The sequence below is a fragment of the Salvelinus alpinus genome, chromosome 4 (assembly GCF_045679555.1).
Source record: "Salvelinus alpinus chromosome 4, SLU_Salpinus.1, whole genome shotgun sequence".
Classification (NCBI taxonomy): domain Eukaryota; kingdom Metazoa; phylum Chordata; class Actinopteri; order Salmoniformes; family Salmonidae; genus Salvelinus; species Salvelinus alpinus.
In genome coordinates, this window is record NC_092089.1 from 99,826,951 (window position 1) to 99,849,215 (window position 22,265).

General features: G+C 42.1%; 2 protein-coding genes across 4 annotated transcripts in view; both read right to left on the reverse strand.

Moving 5' to 3' along the window:
- Nucleotides 1-726: 726 nt before the first annotated feature.
- Nucleotides 727-2,492, reverse strand: neurog1 (neurogenin 1). The gene is made up of 2 exons (XM_071395251.1): nucleotides 2,283-2,492; nucleotides 727-2,159 (listed from the first exon to the last, which is right to left on the reverse strand). Exon 2 carries the CDS (start codon nucleotides 2,147-2,149, stop codon nucleotides 1,481-1,483), a length of 669 nt encoding a protein of 222 aa, XP_071251352.1. The 5' UTR covers nucleotides 2,150-2,159; nucleotides 2,283-2,492; the 3' UTR covers nucleotides 727-1,480.
- Nucleotides 2,493-10,970: 8,478 nt separating this feature from the next.
- LOC139574816 (arf-GAP with Rho-GAP domain, ANK repeat and PH domain-containing protein 3-like) overlaps nucleotides 10,971-22,265 on the reverse strand; it is a 50,374-nt gene continuing 39,079 nt past the window's right edge. For 2 of the 3 annotated variants that reach the window (XM_071399727.1, XM_071399725.1), the window contains exons 22-32: nucleotides 21,827-21,974; nucleotides 21,176-21,244; nucleotides 20,986-21,060; nucleotides 19,475-19,592; nucleotides 16,179-16,307; nucleotides 15,873-16,009; nucleotides 15,605-15,723; nucleotides 14,929-14,992; nucleotides 14,546-14,731; nucleotides 12,717-12,755; nucleotides 10,971-11,600 (exon numbers count right to left, since the gene is read on the reverse strand). In XM_071399727.1, the coding sequence (XP_071255828.1) occupies nucleotides 11,142-11,600; nucleotides 12,717-12,755; nucleotides 14,546-14,731; nucleotides 14,929-14,992; nucleotides 15,605-15,723; nucleotides 15,873-16,009; nucleotides 16,179-16,307; nucleotides 19,475-19,592; nucleotides 20,986-21,060; nucleotides 21,176-21,244; nucleotides 21,827-21,974 (1,543 nt within the window). In that variant the 3' untranslated portion in view covers nucleotides 10,971-11,141. The remainder of the gene's footprint in view (nucleotides 11,601-12,716; nucleotides 12,756-14,545; nucleotides 14,732-14,928; nucleotides 14,993-15,604; nucleotides 15,724-15,872; nucleotides 16,010-16,178; nucleotides 16,308-19,474; nucleotides 19,593-20,985; nucleotides 21,061-21,175; nucleotides 21,245-21,826; nucleotides 21,975-22,265) is intronic. The other variant, XM_071399726.1, reaches the window with a different exon arrangement.

The window sequence follows — 22,265 nt, forward strand, 5'->3', positions numbered from 1 at the left end:
ACGTGCAGATACAAGAGCCTTGGCAGGACCTCACGCCGCCGAACCCCCAACTGGAGAATTTAACCTGAATCCCCTTAGAAATAAAATGATCCCTTAGCGGGATGGATGATCACAACAACAACAACAAAACTCTAAGGAAAATCTCTTTAAATGCATATCTGGGTTGAGCGAAGACAATTCTATAGAAACTTTCAAAAGAAAATGTTATAAACTGGTCTCATTCATACAAAGGCCTCAATACATTTCCCAAACGGGATTAAATGTAATTTATCAGTGTAAATAGTGTAACAAGTTGAATATTTATTTTAATCTGCTTTAAAAATCTGATATATATATATATATCAGATTTTTTTGGCCACATTAACAATCTCAGAATTTCCTATTTTGTCTGTTGAAAGTCCCCAAAGATGATGCATTCAACAGTGCTGATGGTAATGGAGGATGAGCTGAAATAAAACCACAGCTGATGGATCCACCTGCTGTGCTCTCTCTCTCTCTCTCTAAAACCGTTATCGTATTAATCACACCCTTTTGTTTCACGAACAGGCCACGCGAGGACACTAACTGCCCCTGTTATTATTTGTATTATTAAGACAATGATTGTTGTGCTCGTGGGGCCTTGTGACGCGTTTTATCAGTGTGATAATCAGCACGCGTTGAGTTCTCAACTCTCTCAGCAACTAAAACATTCGAAGAGTCCAAACACTGAGAAATATCTTTTTTTTTTAAAGTTATATTTTTATTTGTAGAAAAATGGTTCACACACTTTTCATGTAAATAGAATAAAAATCTATTTATATACAAAATACATTATGACAGGCGAAACTTGAATAAATAAAATTAAAAAAACGTCGTAGAAGGGTCCTCTCTAGCCTCTTCTTGGGATTGAGTCTTTCTATTGAGTCTTTCTATTGCAGTTTTCAGGGGGTCAATCTCCATAATGTATGAGGCCAGCTCCTTGTCTTCTGACTGCCTTTCACTCTATTGTCAGAGCAGTGAAACTGAATTTCCACGCTCGTTTTTCTGCATTATCGCTCTACTAATTGTAAAATTGACTTTTCACCTCAGTCTACAAAAGCAAATCGGTCTTCTTTTTAATGATAATACTCTTGTAATAGAGGTTGAGGTTAAGATCTGTGAAGTGGACTTCTAGTAGGCGTCGTATGCGCTGGAAAAAGTGCAAATGTTTTGGAGGAATACAAAACGTATAGCAAAACAATCATACTCAACTTAGAAAAGTCGACAAAATTAAATTAATGTTCAATCCGAATGTAAAATACAGCATGTAAAAATAGGAAAACAAACAAACTGTATAAAACACACCCACAGAGACATGGGTTAAGGCAAACAGTGAATAATATCATTCCGTTTTTTCCCTTTCAACAGACTAACTGAATAATGCATTCAGTCATTATTCTGCTAAAACTCTATTGTAACAATCTCGCAGTCTACAAAAGTTTGTGGTAAGGCTTTAGTTCAGTTAGTAGGACATGCCTGGTACAAAGTTGTGGTAGCTGTACTGTAGAACATCAGTCTGGAAACACCCATAGTCATCATGGACGGCCGGGCTGCTGGGGCTTGAAGTGCAATAAGACGGAGAGGAGGAAGAGGAGGACGCGCTGGAGCTCCAGGAGCAAGCATCGCTGCCCGGACTCGAGGCGTCAATCACGCACGGGCTGGGAAGCAAGAGAGACGCATCAGCCCGTGATTTGTTCTGGCGTTGTTCAATGTCGGCGATGCGTATGGTCTCGGAGAGCGCCCAGATGTAGTTGTGAGCGAAGCGCAGAGTCTCGATCTTGGTGAGTTTGCTGTCATCGGGGAACGCCGGTAGAACGGTCCGGAGGGTCTCCAAAGCGTCATTCAGGCTGTGCATTCTGTTTCTCTCGCGGTCGTTTGCCTTTACGCGCCGGTTCTTCTTGACCACGTGTACGGTGGCTTCATTCCTCGCTCTGCCTCTGCGTCTCTTCTTCTGTCCCATATCGGTAGCGCACGGGCCCTGGCTGTCGCTAGCAGGGGAGGCGGGCTTGCCGATGGAGGATGACGGGGAGGAAGCGTGCATGCTGCTGCACGAGTCTTCGTCATCGTGCGTAAAGTAGTCGCAGCTCGAACTGTCCATGTCAGAGTAAACGGTCTCCATTACGGTGCACATGATGTTTTTCCTGCAGAAATAAGAGGAGAGGGAATGGGTTAAACACTGTAAATGCAAGAGCGCATTGTAAAGTTTGGAAAGCAGGCCTAGTCAAGGCAATGGCGAAGGACTCTGGGAGCAGAACGAAACCCACCTTAGTAATCTGGTTGGAGAAGGTACAGTACCAGTTGTCTTGCAAGGAGCCAAAGTCCGAAAATGAGTTTGTATGATGAGTACAAGGCACGCGTCTTTCTCTTGCGCTTGAATCAGCTCGTGTGAGCGAATGAGCCTGGCACACGACTGGCCTCAGATACCTTATATACCCTGGTCAGACAATGGTCGTACCCCTCTCGCGCTGGCATTTGTGTGAAGGATGGATGAATGGGGTGCATCAGGTCTGCCCCGTGCCGCACTGCCATCTCATTAGCATAATGTATGCCTGTTGTTTGTTCGAGCTCCGAAGCGTGCCTGTAATCACGACCGTCCAATGAGAGCAGGGGACCGCTGCCCAGCCACGCGAGCACTACTGTTGCTATCCATCCCTGGACCAAAGACCAAGCCCACTTTAAGTTAAACCTTTAAAGTTAAATGAAAGAAGAAAAGGAGCAAATGACAGAACGCTTAGCCCCGGAGGCAAGGTCACGCTCCAAAAATAAATTAGCCTATCTTCTGTCCAAGATTCGGTCTATAGACCTATAAACCTGCATGAGTATCAGCTAAAATCGAACATATAAAAGCAAAAGGCATATCCACTACCATATTTGTCAAAAATTGACCATTTCTTATACATCGAAACGAAATGGAAAATTAGATTTAGTAAATGTTGGAAAATGAGACTGTTTTCCAAGTTATCGAACAAAACACAAAAGTTGCTGTAGAAAAATTAGATAGACAAGGATACCAAACATTTAGACAGTGTATTCAAAAAAATATTTTTTTTTAAACGCTGATGAAAGATTTTGAGGAAATTCACCACCCCAACACATTTGAACTATTGTGCGTATTTGCGCACAATGTTGCACGCATGCATAAACATTTAGAGCTTTAGAGCTATGGACTATCTAGCAGGACAGGTTACTTCATCTTCACAACTTTCTCCACAAATCCACAGTCAAACCTGGCTAATTAACATTCAAAACATGAAGGGCACAGCAGTAAAAATGTCTAGCGCATGCAAAGGGCAATTTTTTAAAGGGTTTTTAAAGACATCTTTATGAGACAGGCATACCAATATCCATTAATTATTCTATTTATTCCATGTCCAGGATCTCGCCTCTCCTTTGAAAAAGTGGATGGGGGCACTATTTAGAAATAGTTTGGCCAGGGACCTGCAGTGCCTTTCTGCTGGCGGTATAATGAGGGTAGAGGGACAGTCATTTATAAATAATTACACAATGTTTAGAGTCTTCGGCCATGTATAATATATCAAAGCGATTATAAGGTGAATTGTTCCATTGTACGCGTCTCCCCTCACTTCTTTTCACTCCTTCTACGCGTTGTCCCTCGTCCAAATTCGGGCTCCTCTGGGCTTTTGTCACCCGTTTTTTCAGCCTGAGCCACTCTATTGGCGTTATTCTTATTCAAATAGTCTCAGCAGGAGCAAAAAAAAAACCCGGCTCTGAGGCATGCGCCTAGGTTCTATATCACAAATCATTTCTGTGTATTTACCTGCACATCTGCTTCATATCTGTTGGACTAAATTCGTGCATGTTAACGTCATATATTTGACTTATTTCAATAGGCCTGACTATATGATAATTATTTCGATTAGTAGAAGGCTGAAGTTGTGACACACTGACTATTGATGATGTTGCCACACGCCGGAGGTTGGTTTATGAGGAAAATAAAATGCTAAACCCCTTACAGACCAATCCTGTGCTCGGAAGTGCCAACCTACTGGGCTTGGGATCGATGTTATTATTACAACACCAAACTGTCAGTAATAACATCAAAGAGGAGGAACAGCTTGAAGGAGTATTCTGGTTTTAGTTAGGACATTAGTAGGTGGGCATAGGTTATTGCTCTTATAAAGTGATAAAAGATAACATTTTTACAATATGACTTAGTTGGTTTGCACTAGAAGCGCGAGCCTGCATGGAGCCCAGGTTTGTATTGCGGTTAGGACAAATCGGCTCGGGGTGTAGAGAAAGCAGAGTTTTCTGCCCACACTTGAGAGGGGTTGCCTGGGTGATGCTGTGACAGGATTAGGCACATGTGCACGAGATGTGATTACATTTCAATAGCAGAAACACGTGAGAAAATAAAACAACCGAATTACCCAAAGTAGGGTCTCAAAGACGAAACAAATGAGAACGAAAAAGTTATTCAATTGAGAAAATAAAATAAATTCAATTGTATTATTAGACCACCGCTGTGATCAATTTGTTGTATTATTCAATTTGATTTGAAATATTATAGCATTAATTATGTTGAATCAAAGTGGATTTATTTAAAGAGTAGGCTGTAATATCACATTTGCACGGCAGGTGCTAAACTCGTGGTTAGGAATAAATAAATGACTTGTGCAAGGTGTTATGCTAGTGAGGTCATAATAGCTCTATTGACACTAGAGCAAAGGAAGTGTGGGGGATAGACTCTCTCCATTCTCTAGCGGCATATTCCTCCATTTATTTCATATCTATTTATACAACCTGAATTAAAATTCAATTTAGTATTTTTGCAAAAGCATTAATCCCCGGGTATTAACGCGATTACTGTCTGCAAAAGATCTTTGAGTCAGAAAGTCTGAACGGAGTTTTCAGATGTTAATCCGCTGTTTAATCCCTTCCCTTGGCGTTCAGGCAGCAGCCCAGGCCAGCAGAGTTTTTTTTTCTCCTTGTTAAAAACTCACGCAGGGCAGAATAGGGCCATTACTTTTTTCAATGGTAATTCATTCCTTACTCCAGTGCTTCAATTGTACCCAGATACTACTCTCCACATCTCAAAGATCCCCTTCATCTTTTTAAAGGCATTAGCCAGAAAGAGAGAAAAATAAAATAAAGGTCCCTTTGCTTTTACAACCGTGATGGAAACAAACCTATTTGTTGTAACTACGGATTCACGGTTTCTTGGACAGTTCGGTTCCATTTTATACCCACTGTGTTCATTTCTAAAGAAACTAAATACGTTTAATATTCTCCTGGGAAAAACCACAGCTTCCATACCCTTCCAAAGCCAGGCAGGACAATGCCCCTAACCTTAAAATGAATGACATCTTCCATGCAACATGTCTGGAGAAGAATTATGTTATAGAATAAACTCTAGATCATGTTTTTAGTTTTTTCTTTCAGGTCAAGTGTTGATTGGTGCACATCACAAATGAACGCATCATTAGTTGACTTTGATTGGCCAATTAGTCAGATTGACTTATTTTATGATACAACAAGGTAGTGTGTCCTTCATCACCACTCTGCTATAAATAAATAGGTGTTTAATTCCGTTTTAGGTGATTCTCCTTCACCCACATAATCAAACGCACAATAAGTAGATGTTTTATTCTGTTGTAGGTGATGCTACTTCGCCAACACAATCATTTAAACGTTACGTTTAATAGTTATTTTTTGTGTACATTTTCCATAATTAGAGTGAAAAACATTTTATGCAAATTAAATCGTTTTTTCAATAAATATTTATTTTGTATTAGCCTATATGAAAGCATATATAGCTCCCTCCAAAGCAAGTATGCTGAACACGTAAACGGGGCATGCTGTCTGTGGATGGATGCTATTGTTTGCCTATGGGTAACCTATGTATATGCACCCACCTTCCTCTATTTAACCATAAACCTGCTTGTTTGTGTTTTGCGAGAGTGTCAGCCATCCCTCAATTATGCTTCTATCTGTGATACCTGTCTTTTTTTGATTGGGTAACATCTTAGCTAAATTAGATTTCCAAACAGGTGCTATTATTATAATGTAATGGAATCTCATTTAGGGCAGTCTGAATGCTAATGACGTGGCCTCACTGAAGCGGTTTCTAAACTGCAGCAGTTCGTGAACCTGCTGCTATCAATCACATGTTCTGGTCTAAATACAAATCCTATTCACTTGTCTTCATGTATTTACACAAGTGCATAATTTACCTCTAGTTTACCCTGCATTAGGGCCCACAATGAGCATGGTGTCTCTAAACGCCTTCTAATTCTAAAGATCCATGGCAACGATTGAGCAGATTGAGGAAACGGTTTGCTGCAGGTTTAAACAGCGTTAAAAGAAGAACAAATATACAGCAATACTTTACTGTGATGTAGAACCTGACCTCATCAGCAGAGTAAACACCACCGTATGGCCATAGGCCCCTGGAAGGGATGTGGTCCCTAGAGCTGTTGGCAACACCACGTCTATGTGCTGTACACCCAGGAGACGGCTTTCAGCAGTTCATTATGGTAGGATTCTAGTTGAATGGTGTGTTATCACCTTTTACATGTCTTCATATGATTCATCTGAGTAATAATACTGATCATGGTTATAATATAGTAATAACAGTATTATAATACATTTTTGGAGTTTCAACGCTCATGTTACATTTGACCGTTCCCTGTATGTTGACAATGGTTGACTATATTCCTATATGTTTCTATACAACACCTCTTGGTGTTAGCCTTTCTAGTACCCTGAACTGGACTTCTCTGGTAGGGTTCTGTTGCAGAGATGGCATCACTTGTGGCGTCTCGACTGGGCCATATGGTTTGGAGTGCAATAACTTGAAGCCGGTGCCAACAATGGAGTAATTGAGAAGGGGAAAGGGTCTGAGCTTGACTCGACAAAGCTGCAAAAACTCCCTCTTTCACTCTAATGAAGCTGTTGTCTGCTGAGTCTGTGTGAGGCTGGGGGGTGCAGGGGGACGTGATTTGTCATACAATCTGAAACTTTAGGAGGGCCGGAGAAAGACCTCCTCTCCATATGTCTGCTTATTTTGCATCTGAAAGCTACTGGTTAAGAGAGAGGGGGAGAAGGGGAGAGAAGAGGAGGGAAGAGGAGAGGAGAGGAGAGAAAGGGAGAGAAGGGGAGCGGCGGACTTACTATTAGGCAGGAGAGGCAACTGCCTCAGGCCTCACATCATCAACCCCCCCCGCTCCACTTCAGGCAGCAATGAGGTGCTTTTAGCGTGGGCAAAGAAAATACAATTAAAGAGGATTTTATTTTAACAGAAAAATTACTTAAATTAAAGCATTTCTTTAGACAGGTGCTGCTGATAATGCTGCCATCACCATGAAGGCAGAGGACATGTCTGTCCTGATGCTTTCTGTCCAAAAAGAGTATGGCATGTCATCAGATACATAGGCTACAAATAATAGTAGGACAGACGGGCACCGTTTCACTCTCTCGGATGCTTTCTCTGGTGAGATACATTTGCAGGTGGCTGAAACGAAGGAAAGTTGGCGGGTTACACAGTGCCCTGTTCAGATGACAGAATTACTTTGGGTGAACGTGCAACGATAACCTACTTTTTGAACTGTTTTGTCTTGACAATGAGATGAAAACATGACTGGTTGTGTTCATGGCACATTAAAAAGGGCATACATTTTTACAGTTAAATTACGTGTCATTAATATAAAACCGATAACAAAATGTTGTGCACACACACACATAGGAGGGGGGAGGGGGGACTCAGACTGGCCTCTGTCTGGGGCCTCCAAATCACTAAGTCCACCCCTGGAGAAGGGGAGAGTGGCAGATAGATGGGGAAAGTGGTAGAAGCTATCTACCACTTTCCCCATCTTCGACATCAGGGAGGGATAGTCTTTTTGACTGCATCTATTCCAACTGGAACAAACCGGTGTCAGAGATGGAAGCTGGAACAAACCGGTGTCAGAGATGGAAGTTGGAATTAAAGATTTTAAAACAGTAGAAAATTCCCGCTTGGCAAACAAGTAATAAAGTGTAACGTTCATTAGTTATTTTTTAAAACCACAATTATTGACCGTGAGGAGGAGGAGAACTGATGAGGAAAGCCTTCTGCACTACCTGGTTATTTGTTGAACATTTTTCTAGATATAGATCTGTCTCAGGTTTAAAAAGGCTTCTCAGGTCAGAGTAGAAACAAACTGACAATGTACAGATGACAAAAGGCACTTGTTAAACTCATCTCCTATTCCTGGCTTCCTTTGTCATTTGTTTCTCTTTAATCTAGACCCCATGCTAGATTAAAACAATCCACTAAAAACAAAGTCTGACTTTAAAAAAAGGAATCTGATTGGACAAAGAAGATATACAGAGAATGGTGATTCTTTAGCATGAGGTGTCACCATCAAGGCAGTGAGAAGACAGAAGACCACCAGGTAATGACAGAACCATGACAAAACATTTAAAACATCATTTACTCAGACACTAGCACTGTGCTACTTCACACTCTACTTGCATATACAAATAATGTAACATTTTTAAAAAGTCACTCGTACATCGGAGCTATATTTTTTGCAGGTGCATGTTAACAGTTGAATAAGATGGAACCCGCACACTGCTCTTGGTGGTTAAGCTTATTAAAGAGCAGTGACACTATCGGCCTCGAGGGCTTTCGTCAGAGCTTTGACGAAGGCCCCGAGGCCGATACATGAAGCTCAATTCAAATTAAACTTTATTTGTCACATGTGCCGAATACAAGTGTAGACCTTACCGCAAAATGCTTACTTACAAGCCCTTAACCAACAGTGCAGTTCAAGAAGAGTCAAGAAAATAATTACCAAATAAACTAAAGTAAAAAATAAAAAGTAACAATAAAGAGGCTATGTACCCGTCCCAAGGTAGTGTTCGGGGGCACCGGTTAGTTGAGGTAATTTGTACATGTAGGTGTACATGACTATGCATAGATGATAAACAGAGAGTAGCAGCAGTGTACAAAAGGAGGGGGGGGGGGGGGGGGGGGTCATCAATGTAAATTGTCCAGTGGCAATTTTATTAATTGTTTAGCGTTCTTATGGCTTGGGGGTAGAAGCTGTTGAGGCGCCTTTTGGTCCCAGACTTGGCGTTCCCGTACAGCTTGCCGTGCGGTAGCAGAGAAAACAGTCTATGACTTGGGTGACAGGAGACGTATGGGCTTTACTCTGACACCTCCGATTATATAGGTCCTGGATGGCAGGAAGCTTGGCCCCAGTGATGTACTGGGTCGTACGCACTACCTTCTGTAGCGCCTTACGGTCAGATGCCATACCAGTTGGTGATGCAACTGGTCAGGATGCTCTCGGTGGTGCAGCTGTAGAATCTTTTGAGGATCTGAAGACCCATGCCAAAGCTTTTCAGTCTCCTGAGAGGGAAAAGGTTTTGTCGTGCCCTCTTCACAACTGTCTTGGTATGTTTGGACCATGATATATTAAAAAGAGCAGTGTGCGGGTTTCTGATTTTTTTCTCATCAATTACAAATAATGTAAAATGAGAATCTAATTCTCAATCCTTAAACAGTTGAAAATTAAGAAATTGGATGCATCATAAAACCAAAAATATCACATTTAATATAGTCCTTCATGTAGCAACAATGTGAAATAGTGCATATTGAAATGGTATAAGCATACAAGATAATGTACACTATTTACAGTAAGTTGTGAATAATGACTAATGGACGACAATGCAGGCAAATGCATTATAACACACTATAGACACTTGGCAAAGGCAGTCAAATTGGAATATATTATTGTCTATTTAGACTGATGAAAAAGGAGGATATCTTGAACATGGCATATTCATGAAAAAGCATTAGACTTGGAAGTGTAAACATGAATTCAGAATATTCAGATGTAGTGCCACTAACAATCGTTATATTTGGCTGTATTCACATCATACAGTGGTTGTGCATGGCGAATAAAACGAGGGATCCATTTGTTCTATAAAGGATAGTGAGTACATACTGCCACCTTCTGGCCAGATAGTGTTGCAAAACACTGGATTATCTGTGGCTGTCTAGGAGATAGTGCATACTGCCACCTACTGGCCAGGTAGTGTAGCTTCTAGAAGCAAAGCTCTCCTTTTCTTAGTTTCACAGCTTTTACCCCCCAAAAAGTTGATAAAATATTATTTAAAAATAAATTATTACATACAGAGACTGTAACACATTTATATTTAAAATCCAGTCGTTTAATACTAACAAAAATAATTGTTTAATGCCTAATGCATCACCACCAGACATGCCAGATGAGAGAAGCATCCATTTCTCCTCTCCCTCAGTCGTTTAGTAAATGAGACAAAAACAAGTACAAAAAGGTATCCCATAGTTCATAGCTAAAGCAATTAGCAAGGTTGTTATAATCCAAAAAGCATCTTTCAATATAAAAACAGATCTGTACATACCAGTGATAGCAGAACAGTTAGTAGTTTGTAGGATAAAACATAAGTAAATGCTTATTCATATCTGATCATGTATTTTTGACACACCACCCAAACAAATGGGTTGTGTGTGTACTCCCATGTTATTGTCTGTCTGTCTGTCTGTCTGTCTGTCTGTCTGTCTGTCTGTCTGTCTGTCTGTCTGTCTGTCTGTCTGTCTGTCTGTCTGTCTGTCTGTCTGTCTGTCTGTCTGTCTGTCTGTCTGTCTGTCTGTCTGTCTGTCTGTCTGTCTGTCTGTCTGTCTGTCTGTCTGTCTGTCTGTCTGTCTGTCTGTCTGTCTGTCTGTCTGTCTGTCTGTCTGTCTGTCTGTCTGTCTGTCTGTCTGTCTGTCTGTCTGTCTGTCTGTCTGTCTGTCTGTCTGTCTGTCTGTCTGTCTGTCTGTCTGTCTGTCTGTCTGTCTGTCTGTCTGTCTGTCTGTCTGTCTGTCTGTCTGTCTGTCTGTCTGTCTGTCTGTCTGTCTGTCTGTCTGTCTGTCTGTCTGTCTGTCTGTCTGTCTGTCTGTCTGTCTGTCTGTCTGTCTGTCTGTCTGTCTGTCTGTCTGTCTGTCTGTCTGTCTGTCTGTCTGTCTGTCTGTCTGTCTGTCTGTCTGTCTGTCTGTCTGTCTGTCTGTCTGTCTGTCTGTCTGTCTGTCTGTCTGTCTGTCTGTCTGTCTGTCTGTCTGCTGAGTCTACATTACATGTGCACACGTCTTCCTCTCCTCAGATTACGTTCTTCTCTCCTGGCAGTTTCTCCGTCTTCTTAATGAAGACGGAGGACAGTTCCTGAAGGAGCAGCTCCTGAGAGGGGGTACAGGGCCTGTGCTGCTGCCTCCTCCTCGGCGCTGGTTTGGGAGACTCCTGGAGGTCCCCTCCTCCACCCAGGACCAGGGTATCCAGAGAACCAGCAGGAGGCAGCAGACCCTCTCCTCCCAGCCCCAGAGAGTGCACCGGGTTGGGGCTGATCATGCGGTCCAGGGAGCAGGTCTTCCAGGGGCCCAGGCTGAGAGGCACGTCAGGGACCTCCTGGGTCTCTGAGGTGTTATTGGAGTGGAAGCTGGTCTCCAGGGACTTGAGGACCTGCAGGCCAAAGTCTCCTACTTCCTCATACACAGGCTCTGGGGGTTCTGGCTCTGTACTCTCTGGACGCTCCTCGAACGAGTCCTGCTGCACCTTCATGGGCTGGGTGGAGGTTAGGGGGGGAGGGGGGGGGGGGGAGTAGGGAGAACAGAGGGAATTCAAATTTGAACCCAACCCAGAGTTATTTGTATGTTTGATTATACACTATGTAAAGATCTGGGAGGCCTGAGGAAAAAGCAGAATGTGAACTATTATGATAATAAAGGGGGTTGAGATGTAGCTTTCTGTTAGGAACTTTAGGTAGGTATTAAGGAGATGATCTGCCATTACAGTGACAAAGAAACACGTGTGGTTAATTTAAATGAGACAAACATAGAAGGGAGTTGCCCTTCTTTGACAACTACTTTAGAAAACAATAGACTTCCTCTTATTAAGGTCATTGTTCTAGCACCTCAGCAACAACCTCAAGACAATCACTCAAAACGCAGAGGGACAAAAGAAAAATTCAAGCAAAACAATTCCCTTGTAAATGCATTTGGGGCTGGGCTAGTCCCAGTAGGTACACCAGTAGCCTAATAGACACAACAGACTGTGTTCTGTAAAACACAAGAAGGTCACTAAGCCTCCCAGACCTCCCCATCAAGGCAAAGGACCATGGAACCAGAACAATACTGGAGAACAATATCTCCTCCCAGTCCATCCTGTTGTCTACACTTCAAACATCCACATCAACATCCTGATGCTCTAATACCAGGAAGTCAGGGCTTCTGTCAGGAAGTGGAGGTGTGGCTGAGTCAGATATAGTCCCTGTATAAACCAAGGGAATTTCTTTACACAGATAGAGAGAGAGGCTTTGGAAAACTGTTAGTTATGGTAGTTAGGAGAGCGTTAAATAAGTCCAATAGCACCCTTCAAAATAAACATCCCATTCCCATCCTTAACTTCTTGTTAGATGAGCGGAGAAGTCAAAATATATACTGTATATATTTTACATTTTAGTAATTTAGCAGACGGACTTCCTTGAGCGACTTATAGTAGTGAGTGCATACATTTTCATACTGGTCCCCCACGGGAAGCAAACACACAACCCTGATGTTGCAAGCGGCATGGTCTACCAACTGAGCAACACAGAATGAAGGTAGGTACGAACATTCAAAACAGCATGTAACACAAACATGCAACATTGAAATGACAGAGCACCAGGGTGTGCATACTTACAAAGAACATGGAGAGTGTCCTTCTGGCGTGAAGCTTTCGCTGCAGAGAAAATACACCAGTACAACCCGTGAGATACAGACACACAGAGACAGTTTCCCTCACCCAGATTAAGCCTATTACTGGACTCAAAATGATGCTTTGACTTGCTTTTCAGTCCAGAACTAGTCTTAGTCAGGGAAACGGGTCCATAGTGAATACTATACAGTAAAGGGATATCATTTGGGGGATACTGAAGTATACAGAATAGTAAACACCAAAGGGTTACAGAAAGGGGAGACAGAGAGACAGAAAGGGTTACAGAAAGGAGAGACAGAAAGGAGAGACAGAAAGGGGAGACAGAAAGGGGTGACCTTGATACAAAAACAAAAACAAGCTCTGTGTGTGAAGTACACAACAGACTAATGGAATCTTCTCAAAGTTAAAAACATCAACTAAAATTAGTGGTACTGATGTGTCAAAAGTCTCCCCAGACTAGGTTGGGTTATCTAAAGTCTCCCCAGACTAGGTTGGGTTATCTAAAGTCTCCCCAGACTAGGTTGGGTTATCTAAAGTCTCCCCAGACTAGGTTGGGTTATCTAAAGTCTCCCCAGACTAGGTTGGGTTATCTAAAGTCTCCCCAGACTAGGTTGGGTTATCTAAAGTCTCCCCAGACTAGGTTGGGTTATCTAAAGTCTCCCCAGACTAGGTTGGGTTATCTAAAGTCTCCCCAGACTAGGTTGGGTTATCTAAAGTCTCCCCAGACTAGGTTGGGTTAGCTAAAGTCTCCCCAGACTAGGTTGGGTTAGCTAAAGTCTCCCCAGACTAAGTTGGGTTAGCTAAAGTCTCCCCAGACTAAGTTGGGTTAGCTAAAGTCTCCCCAGACTAGGTTCGGTTAGCTAAAGTCTCCCCAGACTAGGTTCGGTTAGCTAAAGTCTCCCCAGACTAGGTTCGGTTAGCTAAAGTCTCTCCAGACTAGGTTCGGTTAGCTAAAGTCTCCCCAGACTAGGTTCGGTTAGCTAAAGTCTCCCCAGACTAGGTTCGGTTAGCTAAAGTCTCCCCAGACTAGGTTCGGTTAGCTAAAGTCTCCCCAGACTAGGTTCGGTTAGCTAAAGTCTCCCCAGACTAGGTTCGGTTAGCTAAAGTCTCCCCAGACTAGGTTTGGTTAGCTAAAGACTCCCCAGACTAGGTTTGGTTAGCTAAAGACTCCCCAGACTAGGTTTGGTTAGCTAAAGTCTCCCCAGACTAGGTTCGGTTATCTAAAGTCTCCCCAGACTACGTTGGGTTTGCTCCTAGCAGAACTTGGCTAGGCGAAGTGAACGTCTGTACCTTGAAAACTCCCTTAAAAAACCTTCGCTTGAAAAACGAGGGAAAAAGCGGCAATATTACTGTTTGTCCCTCTTGAGATGCCATAGCAAAAACATAGCCATTATACACTTACTCAACATAGTTTTGACTAATTTTACATCTGCAGTATTTCTCATTTCTCAAGAAATGTGCCTTGAAAACTAGTTGTCTCTCATTGGATGACAACAAACAGGTCATTAAAGAATCCCATCCATAGTTCCCGCTCTTACTAGGAGTAGTACTGTTGATCAATCACAGACAAAGGGGCGTCGACTTTTCGGCTACCGAAGTTCAACTCACCTCAATAATTTTTTTGTGTGCGTAATGAACACCCGAAAAAACTGCCACACCAAAACTAACAAAAATATTAAAGATTTTTTTACCCACAACCCCCAAAAATATCATCATAATATATGTGCAAACTATTTCAACTGGGAAGCGTGTGACAGGCTTAAAAGTATAGGGTAGGTAGAGGGTGTGGATGGTTGTCTCCTGCAGAACCATACCAGAGTCTGATTGGCTGACAGCATGGTAGAGTTGGAACGTACCAGAGTCTGATTGGCCGACAGCATGGTAGAGTTGCTCTCGTGTCCGTCCCCTCTGATTGGTATTAGAGGCATGGTCCCAAACTTCTGTTTGGAGATGTCTGAGGAGGAGTGACGCCTCAACACCGGAGGTCGGGGGTCATCATTCTGTTAGAAGCAAATCAAGTGAATAGAAATGAATCAAAACGGAATCAAATGGATAAAATTAAAACAGACAAAAGTACAAATCTAAAGCGTAGGTGATATACCCCCAAAAATATGGGGGAAAGCAAACTCTAAATAATGTAAAAGTGATGCAACACAAGCCATACACTTGGGGAGGGGAACTAGGCTCCACAACATACCTGTGCTTTGAGGAAATTGGTGACCCAGTCCCATAGGTCGGACTCACAAAAGCAACAAAGGTACCTGGGAGACACAAAAACACAAAGCAGTGATTAGCTCTTAAAAAGGGGAGGGGAGGGAGATGTCATTTAAAAGGGGAGGGAGATGTCATTTAAAAGGGGAGGGAGATGTCATTTAAAAGGGGAGGGAGATGTCATTTAAAAGGGAGGGGAGGGAGATGTCATTTAAAAGGGAGGGGAGGGAGATGTCATTTAAAGGGGAGGGGAGGGAGATGTCATTTAAAGGGGAGGGGAAGGAGATGTCATTTAAAGGGGAGGGGAAGGAGATGTAATTTAAAGGGGAGGGGAAGGAGATGTCATTTAAAGGGGAGGGGGAGGAGATGTCATTTAAAGGGGAGGAGAGAGACATTCCACCCTCCCTCCCTTAAACAATGTAGTTCACTTACATAATATCATAACATCTGATGTCATGCAAAACCAGTCACTACAGTAAACAATGAGGAATTCAATGAGGAATTCAATGAGGAATTCAATGAGGAATTTCAAATACTTGAGAAAACATTATGTGTGTCCTATAAACATATAACGTTTCAATCTTATCCAATAGAAGTAGGATTGAAGATTTTCAGACATCCTTTGCAATGACCAAAATAATGTGTAGCAAGTGAACACTAACAGTTGCTGTTTCTCCATCATGAGAGTAAAGCCCCATCTAGTTGGGGGTTTCAGCTTCTTTCGAATTCCCATGTAGATCTTCATAGACTTCAGAGACCATTCCTTTTCAGGCTTGACGCTCTGAAATGACAGACATAGTGACCAGTAAGAAAATATGTATAGGGCAAGACAAATAAACGGACAAATCACAGCTCCACCTGCGATAACTACATCGGGTCCAAATTAGTGCCGATGACCAAGATGTGACCGTGACGTGAGAGCAGAAATACCTTTTTGTCCTTCAGCAGGAGCAGCTTGTGGTCTTTGATCTGAAAGGTGTGTTCCTGAAAGACTTTTCCGTGGAGGAGTTTGGGAGGATCTTCACGACACTTCAGAACTCCCATCTTCATTATCTCACTCTTGTAGGCTGTGAATAAAAATCATACTGTGTATAACAATGACAGTCTACAAATAAAATAATATGTCACGTATGAACGTAAGAGCAACAAGAAATTGGACTGATTACAAATCGACGATCAAAAAAAAATCATTTGATTGTTATTCTTTATTCTTTCTCTGGGCTGTGCAGCATTTACCAGTGAGGATGTTGATGCCCTCTCCTCTGGGAACTCTCTTCACCACCAGGTAAGCTGAACTAGGATCAGCCATTTTACACCACTGTAGCGCCTGCTCCAGCACCTTCTCTTTGGGGTGTAGGGGGCGCTCTGTGGAAGATGGACAACATTTGAACATTATATAAACAACTATTCTTCTCTTTGAAACATGAAGACTTTCTCACAGTCCTCTTGTATTTCACAGAAGGACATTCCAGGACATGATACTGTATAGTTTCACTTTATTTTTTACAGCGGACGTTTAATACTATTTTGAGATGTTTTTAGAATTTCTATGTCAGATACAGTAATATCATGCTCATCACCCAGTCAGATACAGTAATATCATGCTCATCACCCAGTCAGATACAGTAATATCATGATCATCACCCAGTCAGATACAGTAATATCATGCTCATCACCCAGTCAGATACAGTAATATCATGCTCATCACCCAGTCAGATACAGTAATATCATGCTCATCACCCAGTCAGATACAGTAATATCATGCTCATCACCCAGTCAGATACAGTAATATCATGCTCATCACCCAGTCAGATACAGTAATATCATGCTCATCACCCAGTCAGATACAGTAATATCATGCTCATCACCCAGTCAGATACAGTAATATCATGCTCATCACCCAGTCAGATACAGTAATATCATGCTCATCACCCAGTCAGATACAGTAATATCATGCTCATCACCCAGTCAGATACAGTAATATCATGCTCATCACCCAGTCAGATACAGTAATATCATGCTCATCACCCAGTCAGATACAGTAATATCATGCTCATCACCCAGTCAGATACAGTAATATCATGCTCATCACCCAGTCAGATACAGTAATATCATGCTCATCACCCAGTCAGATACAGTAATATCATGCTCATCACCCAGTCAGATACAGTAATATCATGCTCATCACCCAGTCAGATACATTAATATCATGCTCATCACCCAGTCAGATACAGTAATATCATGCTCATCACCCAGTCAGATACAGTAATATCATGCTCATCACCCAGTCAGATACAGTAATATCATGCTCATCACCCAGTCAGATACAGTAATATCATGCTCATCACCCAGTCAGATACAGTAATATCATGCTCATCACCCAGTCAGATACAGTAATATCATGCTCATCACCCAGTCAGATACAGTAATATCATGCTCATCACCCAGTCAGATACAGTAATATCATGCTCATCACCCAGTCAGATACAGTAATATCATGCTCATCACCCAGTCAGATACAGTAATATCATGCTCATCACCCAGTCAGATACATTAATATCATGCTCATCACCCAGTCAGATACAGTAATATCATTGCTCATCACCCAGTCAGATACAGTAATATCATGCTCATCACCCAGTCAGATGCAGTAATATCATGCTCATCACCCAGTCAGATACAGTAATATCATGCTCATCACCTAGTCAGATACAGTACTATCATGCTCATCACCCAGTCAGATGCAGTAATATCATGCTCATCACCCAGTCAGATACAGTAATATCATGCTCATCACCCAGTCAGATACAGTAATATCATTGCTCATCACCCATTCAGATACATTAATATCATTGCTCATCACCCAGTCAGATACAGTAATATCATGCTCATCACCCAGTCAGATACAGTAATATCATGCTCATCACCCAGTCAGATACAGTAATATCATGCTCATCACCCAGTCAGATACAGTAATATCATGATCATCACCCAGTCAGATACAGTAATATCATGCTCATCACCCAGTCAGATACAGTAATATCATGCTCATCACCCAGTCAGATACAGTAATATCATGCTCATCACCCAGTCAGATACAGTAATATCATGCTCATCACCCAGTCAGATACATTAATATCATGCTCATCACCCAGTCAGATGCAGTAATATCATGCTCATCACCCAGTCAGATGCAGTAATATCATGCTCATCACCCAGTCAGATACATTAATATCATGCTCATCACCCAGTCAGATACAGTAATATCATGCTCATCACCCAGTCAGATACAGTAATATCATGCTCATCACCCAGTCAGATACAGTAATATCATGCTCATCACCCAGTCAGATACAGTAATATCATGCTCATCACCCAGTCAGATACAGTAATATCATGCTCATCACCCAGTCAGATACAGTAATATCATGCTCATCACCCAGTCAGATACAGTAATATCATGCTCATCACCCAGTCAGATACATTAATATCATGCTCATCACCCAGTCAGATACAGTAATATCATTGTCATCACCCAGTCAGATACAGTAATATCATGCTCATCACCCAGTCAGATGCAGTAATATCATGCTCATCACCCAGTCAGATACAGTAATATCATGCTCATCACCTAGTCAGATACAGTACTATCATGCTCATCACCCAGTCAGATGCAGTAATATCATGCTCATCACCCAGTCAGATACAGTAATATCATGCTCATCACCCAGTCAGATACAGTAATATCATTGTCATCACCCATTCAGATACATTAATATCATTGTCATCACCCAGTCAGATACAGTAATATCATGCTCATCACCCAGTCAGATACAGTAATATCATGCTCATCACCCAGTCAGATACAGTAATATCATGCTCATCACCCAGTCAGATACAGTAATATCATGATCATCACCCAGTCAGATACAGTAATATCATGCTCATCACCCAGTCAGATACAGTAATATCATGCTCATCACCCAGTCAGATACAGTAGTATCATGCTCATCACCCAGTCATATAATGCTCCTCACCCAGTCAGAGATAGATAGTAAGGCGGGAGGCAGTTAGCCTAGTGGTTAGAGCGTTGCGCCAGTAACCGAAAGGTTGCAAGATCGAATCCCCGAGCTGACAAGGTAAAAATCTGTCGTTCTGCCCCTGAACAAGGCAGTTAACCCACCGTCATTGAAAATAAGAATTTGTTCTTAACTGACTTGCCTAGTTAAATAAAGGTACAATTCAATAATAATGCTCCTCACCCAGTCAGAGAGATAGTAATATAATGCTCCTCACCCAGTCAGAAAGATAGTAATATAATGCTCCTCACCCAGTCAGAGAGATAGCAATATAATGCTCCTCACCCAGTCAGAGAGATAGTAATATAATGCTCCTCACCCAGTCAGAGAGATAGTAATATAATGCTCCTCACCCAGTCAGAGAGATAGCAATATAATGCTCCTTACCCAGTCAGAGAGATAGCAATATAATGCTCCTTACCCAGTCAGAGATAGTAATATTATGCTACTCACCCAGTTGTCCTTCATATATGGCCTCGAACGTCAGCCACACGTCCTTCTCCCCTGCTGGGACGTTCCTCATGTACAAGACCTGGTTAGTCAACTCCTCAGCACCCATGGTTGGAGATACCTACAGAGAACCAGACGGCAAAGAGATAGCTACAGAGAACCAGACGGCAAAGAGATAGCTACAGAGAACCAGAGACCGTAAAAAGAGATAGCTACAGAGAACATAAAGAGATAGCTACAGAGAACATAAAGAGATAGCTACAGAGAACATAAAGAGATAGCTACAGAGAACATAAAAATAGATAGCTACAGAGAACATAAAAAGAGATAGCTACAGAGAACATAAAAAGAGATAGCTACAGAGAACATAGAGATAGCTACAGAAAACCAGAGACCATAAAGAGATAGCTACAGAGAACCAGACACCATAAAGAGATAGCTACAGAGAACCAGCGACTGTAAAGAGATAGCTACAGAGAACCAGCTACAGAGAACCAGAGACCGTAAAGAGATAGCTACAGAGAACCAGAGACCGTAAAGAGATAGCTACAGAGAACCAGAGACCATAAAGAGATAGCTACAGAGAACCAGAGACCATAAAGAGATAGCTACAGAGAACCAGAGACCGTAAAGAGATAGCTACAGAGAACCAGAGACCGTAAAGAGATAGCTACAGAGAACCAGAGACCGTAAAGAGATAGCTACAGAGAACCAGACACCATAAAGGTCTGGAATAAAAAACGAAACTAAATGTTTGAGTGTAATTCCCCTTCAACTGTGCATCTAGCAAGAGAGGAATATGTCGGTCTAGTGATGTTTCTGCTGTTAGGCCTACTGCTGCAGAACATGCCATGGCAGAACAATCTCCACCCAATTGATACAAATAATCACGATATAGTTGAAGGCATTCAGTTGTACAATTGACTAGGTATCCCCCTTTCCCTTTAGTTATGTTCGGTAAAACTACTTTGCATTTAATTGAGAAGGTTTTGGGGGAAAAGGTTTCCGTCTACCCACAAGACGGTTATCATCAGCATCGCTAACTGGCTACATACAGAGTGATAGACAAACGTGCGCACCAAAAGACGAGCTACATACAGAGTGATAGACAAACGTGCGCACCAAAAGACGAGCTACATACAGAGTGATAGACAAACGTGCGCACCAAAAGACGAGCTACATACAGAGTGATAGACCAACGTGCGCACCAAAAGACGGTGCAATATTGCTGGAAATGAATTGGAAGATATTGTGTTTGGCTTTTTAAGCCAACAGTGGCTAACCAGGGGTGGGATAATGTCGATATGGCTTTGACTGGATTCCACAGCAGCTTTATGTTAATGACAGTTTGCGATGGAACACATTAAATAAATGCATGTACTTTCAAAATTGATTGGTGAGCTACTCATAGGTGACAGAGAGACTAGTGGAGGGGGGAGAGGCATCCCCATGTGGCTAAGTAATAACAGCACCTTTCATGAAATTAAATCAGAAGATAACCTGGCTCCACTTACTTTGAGAGTGATGCAGGAGTCTGCCATCTTCTTCTCCAGGTACACTTCGATGATCAGGTCACCCGCTTGGGACAGCTGCACAGACAGGATACTTATTACAGACAACCGCTTGTCCAACCAATGTGTTATAACCCTTTACAACCCTTCATGGATCTTTATAACCGGTTTATAAATCCTTGGTAAAGTATACCTGTGTGTCCTTCCAGGTGGTGATGAGGCTGAGCTCCAGTTCTATCTGGGTCCGCTGCTCCTCATCAATCTGAACAAACACAATTAAACATTTACTAATGATTCATTAGATCACAGAACAGATTGACCTGGGCCATGTTCAGCAGGGTACACTGTAGCAAAACAGTTTGCAGTGGAATGTGAACATCTGTGCTCTGATTGGACAAGTTCAGGTAGGTAGTACCAGTTAGCATTTTGAATAGACTGTTTCTACCTATGGAACACAACCCTGATTTCTATGTGAAGCATTTGAGCTTAGGCCCTCTCTGGTTCGACTATACTCACATCAAAGACAGACAGGTAGTTGTCTATGAGACACTACTCACATCAAAGATATACAGGTAGTTGTCTATGAGACACTAATCACATCAAAGACAGACAGGTAGTTGTCTATGAGACACTACTCACATCAAAGACAGACAGGTAGTTGTCTATGAGACACTACTCACATCAAAGACAGACAGGTAGTTGTCTATGAGACACTACTCACATCAAAGACAGACAGGTAGTTGTCTATGAGACACTACTCACATCAAAGACAGACAGGTAGTTGTCTATGAGACACTACTCACATCAAAGACAGACAGGTAGTTGTCTATGAGACACTACTCACATCAAAGATATACAGGTAGTTGTCTATGAGGTCTTCAACGATCTTCACCTCGTGCTCTCCTTTTCCGTCTGTCTGGAAGAGACTGGGGGCGAACAGCAGCGACAGGTTCTTGGTACACATCTGGTTCAGGTCTGCACACTTCTGAACCCTGGACCGAGAGAGCACAAATAACGTCAAAAAGTTGACAACTTGCCAGTGAGGTTGTCTTAGTATGATTAGTAAGTGGTACTGTTCAGGGTTGGGGGTCAATTCATTTAGTTCAGGAAGTAAACTGAAAAGTTATGAAAATGTAAATTTCAGTTGACTGAAATGAAATTGAATTGACCCCCAACTCTGCTTAGTTGCCAGTGATGTTGTCTAAACATTACAACAGGTCCCGTTTGAGGCTCTGTAGAGGTGGCTGATGAGAGTCCTGTTAACCCTGAGGCTATACAGACCT